General features: G+C 39.4%; 1 protein-coding gene across 1 annotated transcript in view; it reads right to left on the reverse strand.

Annotated features, from left to right (window-relative positions):
- The window catches only part of MTPN (myotrophin), a 36,315-nt gene extending 24,613 nt beyond the window's left edge, over positions 1 to 11,702 (reverse strand). The window contains exon 1 of the mRNA XM_065742718.1: positions 11,522 to 11,702. Within this exon, the coding sequence (XP_065598790.1) occupies positions 11,522 to 11,593 (72 nt within the window). The 5' untranslated portion in view covers positions 11,594 to 11,702. The remainder of the gene's footprint in view (positions 1 to 11,521) is intronic.
- Between the last annotated feature and the right edge of the window lie 466 nt (positions 11,703 to 12,168).

Here is a 12,168-nt window from a genome sequence, read left to right on the forward strand (position 1 = left end):
TAAATAAATTAATGCAATCCTATTTCATTCAATCTGAAGCAGAAAGACTGCCGCTACTCCTCAGTGGTTAAGCAAATGCTGTCCATTCCAGAAGTTTTCCAGCTGCTGTCTGAAAGGACCAACTAAACAGAAGCAAGTAACCTATATTTACTGTGTGGGATAGCAGCTTCTACTCAAGAATTTAAGATAAAGAAGTACTTTTTTGTTATCATTGTTTAAAGACTGAAAGTAGCTAAATTAGCTAAGCCATTCCACAGGTTATCTTCATACTTGTGACACAAGATACTTAATAATGACATTTTGCTGTTGCTGCATTTTTGATAACTACTACAAACTTCCTAACCGAGAAAAAACAATGATTTTTCTCCTAGACGTTTTCTTTCTTCCCTCTGCACTTTGATGAATATTTGAGTCAAACTGCCTTTATCTCCTCCTTCTGCATCTTACACATACAAGTAAATATCAAAAGTGTCTCCAAGAATCCTTGATCAAAAATCAAAGCCAAGTTAGCAGATGTTGACATGAGAACTTCTTGAATACACAAAGTTAAATCTCTGTGGAAGACGATGCAGATGTCTGCAGCCAGTTAAGTTTTCATTGCTGCTCTGAATTCACATCTTTCCAATTAGCTCAAACACAATCTTAAGTCCTCTGCATCAGTCAAAAGAGCATGACTCCAGAAACAAATAGATTTATGGAGACATCTGTGTTTCAGTTGTTTTATCAGCATTTTTAAGAGACAAAAACTCAGTTTTGTAGAGCAAAAATGAACCTTATGTTTTCTAGCAAGAGTTTCTAGAAACTTGTGCTACAATCCCAGATTTGAATATGTATGAATTATTTGCATTACTGGAAATAGTTACTCTCTCCCCCAAAATCAGAACCATTTAAGATTTCAGTAAGAAACAGTAGAAACCACTCAGTCTGCATTAGTAAGTGATGAAAAAGCAATGTAGAGGCCTGTTTTGTATCTTCTCTTAGTTCTCATGAATTAAGTTTAAAAAGCTTTGTCTAAAAAGTACTCACCTCTTATTTAGGCAACAGCTCAGAGTAATGGCAGCAACTAATATTGACAGAATAAGCTGTTACAGACAGAGGTATTATTACTCCTAACAGAAGAGTCAGAGCAGAGGCCCAGAGGATATCACCCACAGCAAAGAACATATGCCTACCACTATTACACTGTACAAAGAACTTGTTGAAATAGATGTGTCAGTGTGCTAAACATTCAAGAGCATGAACTTGAACAGTCAGCAATCGTGCTCTTGCCAAGCCTTTTCGCCCTGAAAAAGAAGCGTAGAATTTGGAAATAAAACTACAATTCTTCAGTTACAACATCAGGGCTTGTCTATCAGGCTTGATTTTGAACACAGGAGCACAACCAAAAATTAAAATGTTTAATTAATTCTTAAGGAATCATAATGAGAATGTAAGATCATATGACTTAACCTGACATAAAACTAATACCCACTCTAAAGAGATGTGTTATGTACCGTATCATAAGTTCATAAGTTCATAAGGTTGGAAAGGACCTATAAGATCATCTAGTCCAACCATTCCACCGTATCCACTGAAAGCAGTGCAGTGCCCATTTTCACAGACAACACAGAGATGGCCTTAAAAGGATTTTTTTTTCCTCCAGAAGTGATTGGCCAGAGTGTATGCTCCAGTAGTGCTACATTTTGATCTGATTTAGAGGATTTATCACTTCAAGGGTATATTAATCTGAAAAGTACTCCAGCCCTCAAGGAGTACCAGGTGATTACTGGTCGATGTACCAGCCGATACACGAACCAGAAAGATATTCACTACCATACTGTCAGCAGCAGACTGACAAAGATTAACACCAAATCAGACCAGCTTCCTAAAAAATACCCCTTTAAGTACTTAAACTCAAACTTGCACTTAATACATGAGATCATTTAGTCATGGAATTCTGAAAGCAGGTTTGGATAGGAAAAAAACCACCGTTACATTCTCCTTCCACGTTTGTGTTAAGGTAAAATAATAAGTTAGGGATAAAAGCATCTAGGGGTTTAATTGGAGAATCTGGGCAGTTTCCATTGTTAAACCATTGCTTCAGAAGTTCAGTAGGTGAGCAAAGACCCAATCTCCACTTAGTTGCTAGCTCTGAATGAAAATATTTTCAGTTATTGCAAGAGCACCAATGCCAACATCTATATTAAAATTCTCAGTGCATGCTGTCCAAAGAACACACAGGAAATGACTGCTTTCCTTCTAGGAGAACAGTAAAGGACAGCTACTCAGTTCCAGTTTCCATTCATATCACCTTGTTATTTGTATTATGTGGTCTAAAAACTATGACTACTAATTAAAAAAATGATAATTAACGTGAGTTCTGAAAGTTGAAGTTGTACTCCACCGTAAAGATATGACAGGATAAATGGGGAAATGAGCAAACCTTCCAGAATTTACTTCTATGATTTAAAAAAGTACTGAATTCAGATTTCATAACTGGGACCGAGCATCAAAAGCATGGCTTCCTTCTCCAGCATCTAAGCAAGGAATACATACAAGGCAAAATCAAATGTTCTATCAATCCCCAAAACAATGAAGTTGAACTTCTAAGTAAGTTTTTGTATCAGACCAGGGGGCATTTTTTCCTCTGTATCTTGAGTTTACATTTTGTTCACAAAGAAAGGCATAAAAACATAATATAAAAAATTTAATTAATGACTTCTAGAAGCTGGACTTCCACTGACTTTCTGAAGCAATTGATGAAATAAAATTATGAAAAAAACCTCATGCCATGGAAGTAACATATCTGTTACAAAAATACATGAAATAAATGCTACATTCCAAGCAGTATACACCTGGAAAACATGCATTAATATTTACAGAATGGCCTTCCAAACCACTTACATGCAGCATTCAGCTTTATAGCAGTATTTCCATTAGAACACATCAATATTGATATTGAACTCTTCTAATTTAGATAATCCTACTACAAAAGTTAAGCTACACTTTAGCTAAGAAAAATTGTATTACTGAAGGTTTTGAGAAGTTAGGAACCTAAGAAACAAAGATAATCCCAACAATCTCACATGAATAAGAAGGATGCCGCAAAATTCTTTAACAGGGCATGCTCAAACAGAAATGGAGATCTCATGATCTCATTTCTCAGGAAATAACTTTCTTGGCCTATTCCCCTCTCATGTTTTTTTGTTGTTTTTTTTTATTTTTTATTTTTTTTGTAAATCGAAGGACTTGAAACTTCCTCCTTCCAATTGCATTACCTCAGTTATGTATTGGACGTATTTTTGAACAAACTTTTTTTTTTAAACAGTTATCTGCAGGATTTATATTCGCAGAATCATTAACAAGAGATATGTTTACAAGAGATACGCCGATGATAATTGTTCTATGGACAGCTCTATCTTCTGTCTCAAATGGGCTTCCAGCTCATCTTTCCTGTTTTATGCTTATCGCTAATTCACAGGCATAGACATGTTAAAAAGAAAGTTCATAAGCAACTGAATTTTGAGCAAAGAAAGTACCAGTCATTCAACAATAACTATCAAGACTAGTTTAGTTCATAAGAAACTTTGAGTACATTATTCTGTTTAATAAACTGCCTCCGTAATTAGATACACATTAGAATATTCTTTGAACTTTGGCTGTAGAATGACAGGCAAATCTCCAGAATACCTTTTTACTGATGCTTTGGTCTGTTCAGCTTATTAGCCACTCTGTGAAATTACTCTATTTGATTTTCAAAGTGTAGCCGAAGGCTAAATAAAATGATTTCACCACTTCCCTTATGGGCTGTAACCACTGAAGAAGGCAACAAAGCAAAGACAAAAGTGTAGACAATACCATAATTCTTTGGTAATTGCAGAAAGAAAGCTACGATTTTTTTTTCTTCAAAGAAGTGCAATGACTCTTGGTGTGCTACATGTCTGTGCTGAACTTCAGAACTACGTTGCATATAAAACACTAATAGAAAAACACTAAGAGCATAAAAGCAGCTGAAGTGTCAGAAAGCATTACAATTCAAGTCCCCCAGTAAGCTTTAAAGCCACGTTCAGGTGTACAGGACCTTGTGAATTCAGTATCATCATACATGTTTCTCTCTCTCTCCCTGCTCTACCTTATCAGGATTCCAACTGTTTTCAGGACAACACCAAATTACCATATCCAACACCCAAAATCCAACAAGAAATCTCACAAGTTGCTTCCAGTCAAAATTACAACAAGAACTGCATCTTAGACAACAGAACTCATTTATATTGATTACTTCTAAGGGCAGAGCTACAGAACTTCACTGAATGAGAGAGCATTGCACATATTAGCCTCCTAACACTGGAAGTAAACCAATACTTCTTCCCCTCCCCCTCTGGCATATGACTGAGGAATTTATCATTGGTGATTGCAATCAACATAGGCTTCAGCATTAACTAGCAATAAAAAGAAAAGCATCTCCATCATCCAGTATCATATCAGCCACGCTAATTTGTACCTGCCCCTCCTCACAACAAGCTAAAGCAGAAAAACATCCACCAGTTTAAAACTGCCAAAACAGCAACATGTAAGAAAAACAACTGTTATGCAACAGACTGGTCAATTATTGGCACTTAATTCCAGTTAATGCTTTTGTCTTCGTAATAGGGGATCTTCCTACTCAAACAACTAATCCTCTTTACAGAAAAGTGTAGGTTTGTAAAAACGCAATATCCCAGATGAAGATTACCTTGGTGAAAAAAAAAGTAAAATAAAGAACAACTTATACAAACCTTGAGTTTTGAATGCAAATTAGGTAAAAGCTGTAACTTTGTTCACATTTTTGCCTGGATGTTTATCCAGAAGCTCACACTAGCATAAACATAAAACCAGAACAAAACATTCAGAACACAGGGGTGTATATGGAAATGAATACGTGACTGAAGTAATACAATATGATATGATATAAAATATGATTCTCTATCTTTCCTCCATTTCCTCTTCTGACTTTTCAGACACATCTTTACAATGCCTTTTTTATTCTCCTAAAAATTAGTGGACTAGTGAAGCCTGTTTTCCAAGTCCACTACATTTTCCTTATGCCTGAGTAAGTTCATGTTTTAATTCCTTACTTGTGCATTTAGATAACACTACAAGACCTACTCATTCAGTATTTTTACTCACCAACTCCATAGTATCCAGTCAATGCTTACAACTAACACAACTTGCCACCTATGATTCCAGATGCAGCCTCAGCAGAAATTTCCCTCTGATTTCAAGAAAGCTTAACACATCTTCCATATGCACTCCTGTTGAAATCAACAGTAACTAACTGAATAAAATTATAAGAGCTTAGTTCAAAAAATATGAATTTAACAAAGAAAAAAGGATACAGAAAACAAAACTGAGGATAGAATGACAAAAGATGGGAAAAAAAGGAGCAGTACTAAAATATTTTCCACACCTAGAGTTTTCTGATGGTTATTTGTAACATGTTACTGATTTATAGCATTGTAGCTAGTGAAATATAAACTAAAGACTAACATGGACAAAACAGGATTTACCCACCTAAGAAATAGTTTTTTCCTCTCATTTATGGAATTGAATATATTAGTAAAGCTTTCAGCAACAAAAAATCACTGTGTTATTCAAAACTGGTTTTGATCACACTTTTTTTTTTTTTTTTTTTTGCAAACAGCAATTACATGCATTCAAAGAGCATTTAGGTACATCATTGTAACAATAGCCCAAAGAGAAATAAATAAGGGAGGGTTTAATTTTTTAATTTGGGCAGGAAATTGACAGATCTAAGGATTCTGGGATGCCCATTCAGTCAGCAAGCCATGAATTTCACCACAATGTAGGGTTTACAGTTTAACAAGTTCTCTTTTCCCCAAGCTGATCCACTCTATGTTAAGTTAGGGTGACTTTCCTGACATTTATCCTATTTTTTTTCCCCTTTTAGCGTTATCTTAACTGATAAGATTCAGCAGAGACAGCACATATAGCTTCTGGAAAAAATAAATCAATAAATCACTCTGGTATGCTTCACATACCTCACTGCAAGTTCTTCAGAACTCTGCTTACTATGTACAAACAGTAATTAGTTGACATGTACCCCTAAACAATTAAGAACGAGACATTTTAGAATTGATAAGTCTAATCAAAGTCAGTTTGCAGCCCAAAGCCACTACACATTCCCAAACAGGCCCTCTTTGCACCAGGTAGGTTAGTTACTCCACGATGCTCTTCTAAACATAAAATAACTGATCCATAAACCAATAATACACAGGCAAAGAAGAGCCCGTGTGTCCTCAGACTCACTGAAATCACAATGGGAAAACTAATCAGCCACTCTGGAGGGGTCCTTTGTTATACTGATTCTGTACATCTCATTGCACCAGATGTGCTGTGTACTTCAGAAAGATATTCTAGTGCATTCTTACTGTTTTAGTTAAGAACAACACTCTCATGAATATACAACTTTTTAAAAGCCTCGCTTTCAGCCCTTCACAGGCATTCAGTAGCAAGCAACTACATGGTTCCAACAAAGATTTAGATTAACACACATTCAAATTGACAGAACAAACTGAATATCAATTTTCAGGTTAGTTTTACTGCTTAACTACACTATCTTAAGCAAACTCGTTCCAGCATACTTGAGTAACTAAGAGAAAAATAACAGAAGGCCTAGAACAGTCTACATACAGAAAAACTCCATGTAGATTATTAGCAGAACACTGAGGAACCACAACGAAGTACCTGAGCAGCTCCATTAGGGATATCTTCAGACCAGCAGCTCCAATGTTAGTCCCAAGGAGCCCCTGCAAAACTGCCTGGTTCCTCTACATCACACAGTAATCCAGCAGGCCTTCAAGACCCTGCCACTTAAAAGCAACGCAACCATTTCCATACTGGAGGCAAATCAGGTATGAGTACAGGCATAATAACAAAGTGCACTTCAGCATTCACCATGCTGAGCATTCAGAAAGTGATAAATTTGCAACTCATATTCCATCTGCATACAATAGCCTTTCACTTAGTCTGTTGCTCTAGAAGTAAAAATTATTTCAATAGATGCTCAAAAGAATAGAAGCTACTTTCAAAAAAGTTAAAGCTTTTAATTTCTCCTTGCTCTCCCAGACATATCTAAGTCTCTTCCCTTTTGCCCTTCCGCAATAGTCACTGATCTCACTGCTGTCCTTTTCGCAAAACCCTGTTTCTAAATCATGCTTATTGCTTCAGTCTCTCCAATTAGTTTGGTGGTAGCAAACTTCATTTCTCAAGTCACATCCAGTCAAATATCACTATACCTCCGAAGTGCAAGACTTTCTATAGTATCACACTTCTGTGAAAGACGGTGTTCCATTTTCCATCTGAGTTACTGAAGGTCCTTTTAACTTTTTGGATTTCTTTTCTTTCTTCTTTTCTTTAGGAAGTTTAAACAAAGACTCCCCTCCAACAGGAACACCCAGCAAGCAAGCACAGCATATATGTTTTTCTAAACACATACAACTTCTGGCCTACTATCACTTCAACTTTCCAGTTCACTGAGCAGTAAGAATGTGGCACTTTCAGTCTGGTAGACTGCCCTATCTTCTTATAGTATTAGGTTAGTTGATATGTCAGATACATCTGTAAGCAGTGCTACTATTAAGAAGCAACAATGTAGGGGATTAGAAGAGCTCATGAAGTGAGGAATTCTCAGTTAAGCCTCTGAAGACTAAATTACTCCAGGAAAACATTTGTTGTAGTCTTTCTTACAAATCCAGGTTTATCTTGCCAAAATCTTTATCCCTAGTGACTGAATAGAAACTATACATAAGCTTGAGAAATCTACTGCTAACTGGAAAACTTGCACGTTAACAGAGAAGTTGTGTTAAACAGTTACATAACTTGTCATTCCGCAGAGGGAAGGAGGATAAAGAAAGGGAAAAGCACAAATACTGCTAATGTTAAGAAGTTCTGCAGGCTTAATATAGCCTGCTCTTCTTCTAACTAGTACTTTTTAAGCCCCCTGTTTCCTCCCTTGAGGGAGGCAAATTTCTCTGATCTGCGTGGGTACTCCTTACCCATTTGAGGCACACTTGATTCATCTGTTCCTATGAAGCTTCTGCTTTCTTGTGGAATTTTAAAAATTTGAGTGGATGTATGTGGGAAGACTGCAGAATCCCTTCAATCCCAGCCTTGCAAAGATACCTCTGAAGGCAACATATGCTGGCTATATTAAAAAAGGAATATATCAAAGAAAGCAAACACTGAAAGCTACTTAATAATCTAGTCACTGTAAAAACAGATGACACCATACTCAACAGTTAGCATAACACACTAATTGCAGTATATCTGTAATTTACCACAAAGAATTTACAAGGCTACCAGTTCAGAAACGCAGAGACTAATGAGGTGTTTCTTACTGAAAAGTGAGAAGCCTTACAGTATTACTCAAACCATACAAATAGTTTTTTTACATTCGTATCAAGTGGAATCCAGCTGCGTCTTCCAAAAGCACAAATTGGCAGCACTGAAAATTCCTTTGAAAAGCAACAAAGCAATATTACGTGGCATTTGCCTGGTTCACTGCCACCCCTCAGAACTATTGTTTTTGAGGAAGAAGCTGTTTCTGAAGAATCTCCAGAAGAATATAAGATCTCTTTACACAGAAATAAATAAAACACAAATTGAGACTCTTCCTTCTGCCACTGTACTCTTCTCATCTGCTGAATTGGTAGAAACTTTCTCTACTTGAAGAGGACAAGCCACTGAAAAGAAAGGTTTTCACATTACATACTACATTTCAGCTGATGTTTGAATCAAAGTCTGACAGTCACTAAGCTATCCTCTTCACACATTATACACACGTTTTAGGTGAAACAGAAGATACTAATGATTTCAAAGACAATATATCTATAGCTTAAAGGACACAAGTGAAGAAATGTCTTAATTATCAAGGGTTGAACTCATAATCTCACCAGTGACATCCATTCATACCTTTATTTTTAAAGCACTCAGGTCATCTGGCTAATATTTCAGGATCTAACACACATATTACACAAAATCAAAGACAGAACTTCATGATGTAATTGGCAACAAAGCCACAAGATTGCAAGCTGTTGTGTCAATTTAAGTAATGAGAAAATAATAATAGAACAAGAACTACAGAAAAAGAGAGAAGTTGGAAATTAAGAATTCCCCAAAAATAGATAAAATCAGAATTTCAGGAAGATGCATCCTAAGATATGTAAGATTGCCTTTCACATTAAGTGGAAATTCCTACCAGTAAAAACTTTAAAACTCAGCAAAATTCCAGAACATGAAATCATACTTCAGACAGTCATACATAAGGTACTCAAAAGAGAACATGGAGAATATATGACTTGATATCTACAGTTCTCAGAAAAACATATGACCTCATATATTTCATTAATTTAGGAACTGAGAAGGTGAAACACTAATGGAGGCTTTCCCTACAGTCAGAGGATTTTGGAGTTTTCTTGCCCTTCCTCACGGAACGTTTCCTTTAGTCTAGTAAAACGTAAGCTCGCCCTTGCACACCTTTCCTCTTTCGTATCACTTCCTTTGTCCACTTTCTACTCCCACCAATACTTTTGGAAACCATAAAACTTATCAGAAATTGTCGATAAGAGATTACTAAACCATTAGCAAGGAAGACGTCAGCCAAAACTTGCTCTTATAAGCTTTGTTTCCACAGGAAACCAGACTAAAAGTTAACTAGCCCATCTGTCCAGCAAATGTAACAGACTGAAAGAAAACATTTTACTTCTTGCTTTACTGGCAAATAGGATGCTTAGCAGCAGAAGATAAAAACTTTATTTGCAAGTGGGGGTGAAAGAACGAACAAGATTAGGCCACAAACAAATTCCCAGGGTTTATTCATCTTCTACATTAGAAACCATTCTAAAATATAAGACCATTCAAGAACTGTAGGCTTCTTTTATTATAGTGAAGTAATCTTAAGCTGTGTCTCCCTTTAAGGTTTCTACCCCATTTGAGCACGTCAACGATGCCTTTCAGCCTCTTCAGTACCCAGGATGGCTCATGCAGTAGCAGAATGAACTAAGTATTGGACTTTGCATTGGAGGAGATGAAGAGTGATCAGAGAATTCATTTGCTATACTAACTATATTCTACCTCTCAGGAAGGGTGAGAATACTAAAAATAATCTTTTTAACAAGTACTGCAGTGGTCTTATAGATATAACCTGACTCAAGATGGCTACTGGCAAACTTTTTGTCCCAATAACAGATATGTAAGAACCCATTAAACACTAGAGTGCAGAAATTTCATAACACTGAAAAACATCAGTGGCTAGACATAGAAGAATTAAATACACATAATTCCTGTAAAAGCTGTAGCAGGAATAATAGCCTCTTACTGAAACACTGTGGAGACTGACAAAGAAGAGAGAAAAACAAGAATCACGAATTTAAAGATCACAGAATCACCAATGTGATTCTGAGAGGGTGCCAATGTTTGCATAGACATACGTACAAGACCGTTAACAAATAGCTGAAGTGGAATAATATTATCCCCAGTTATTATCTCTAGGACTTCGTAGACAGAGCAGAGCACGTAAGCATACAGCTACTTTGACACAAAGTCCAATAGCTTAGCTGAAACTGTCAGAGAGGACTATTCAAGCTAAGCTGCTGGACTTTGTACTAAAGCAGCTGGAAGTACTTGTACACATTTCTTTCTGCCAAGAGTGCTACAAGTTTGGGTAACTCTGGACAAAACTTGACAAGTGTAGCAGGAAGAACTTAAGTCATCAGAAGGTATGTCAGCATGTGCCAAGTTGCCAAAGACAGTCATTAACTTTTTCAGAAATCTAAATAATTACAGTTAAATTTCACGTAAGCCAAAAAGGTTCGTGAACGTCTGTTGTGATGTAACAGTTTCTAGACAATACTCTAGCACACTAAAGGCCTACCAAAGCAGTATCTTGCATTTTTGTACAGGGATTTTTCCCACAAAACTCATTGACAGCTTAAGGCAAACGAGGACAGAATCCAACTTCCAAGTGGGTCCACATATCTTCTTTTTCAGCCATTCTTTATGTGCCTACTGTTCCTGTAGCACTTGCTCTAACTGGATCTCAAGCCAATTGACAGAAGGTTAATGAACTAAGCCTCAGCACACCTGGTAGCTTAGCATCACCCTATTAGGGATGAGCCCTGAGGCACAGAGAGGGTAACTAAACCGAGGCCGCACATATGCATACACACGAGACCAGCAAGGCCCGGACACGGGCTGCAGAGCCAGGCAGCCACACGCAGAGGGCTGGTGGGGCCGGAGGGCAGCAAGGCGGCGGAGCGACGGAGAAGGAAGCCCAGGAAGCAGCGGGCCGCCGGGGGGGGCGGGGGGGGAGGAGAATCGCGTCCCGCTGCCTTCGGCACAGCGCTGAGCTCCCGCACAACCCGTGCCCAGACGGACGGCGGCTCCCAGTCGCCCTTCGCCCAGCGAGCCGCCCTCCATCGGCCCCAGGGCCCCCAGCACATCCCTCCCTCCTCAGCGCCGCTTCGCCCGGCCCCGGCCTCCTAACCTTGGCCACGTAGTCCTTCACCTCATCCAAGTCCCCATTTTTGAGGGCCCACATGAATTCCTTGTCGGACATCGTGGCCGCCGAGCGGAGAGGAGGGCGGGCGGGCGAGGTGGCGAGGGGCCGGCAGCGCCTCCAGGGAGCGAGGGCGGCTGAGCGGCGGGCAGGAGCCCCTCCCGTGGCGGGCGGGCGGACGGGGCGGGGCGGGGCAGCGGCTGGGTCGGTTGGGGCCCGGCACAACGGGACTAGAGCAGTCCGGGAGAATCCTCCTAACTGGAGAGAAAAGCGGTTTACTGGCGCGCGGAACTTCCGCTTCCGGTTTCCATTCAGCCCCCCGCGGTCCCCTACCCACTCTGCCGGCACACCCACACTGCGAGGAGGGGGGAGAAGCGAGGCGCATGCGCTGAGACCGCTGGATGCCTCCGAGCGCGCTTTGCGCATGCGCCAGATTCGAGCATCCCTCTGTTCCCAGAGATGCCGGGATGGAGGGGGGAGGGGAAGAAGCGGTGCTGCGCATGTACGCTAAGCTCCCGCGGCCTCTCCCCGCCGCAAGCCCCGCCTCTGGCGACCGGGAGGTTGCCATGGCGACAGGCTGCGCTGGCCAGTCGTGGGCACTGGGCCTGGCGCGGGGTGGACCTCGTGTTACACAG

This window comes from Cyrtonyx montezumae, unplaced genomic scaffold (genome assembly GCF_038088225.1).
Source record: "Cyrtonyx montezumae isolate F1298 unplaced genomic scaffold, pur_monq_1.0 scaffold_3, whole genome shotgun sequence".
In the NCBI taxonomy this organism is placed as follows: domain Eukaryota; kingdom Metazoa; phylum Chordata; class Aves; order Galliformes; family Odontophoridae; genus Cyrtonyx; species Cyrtonyx montezumae.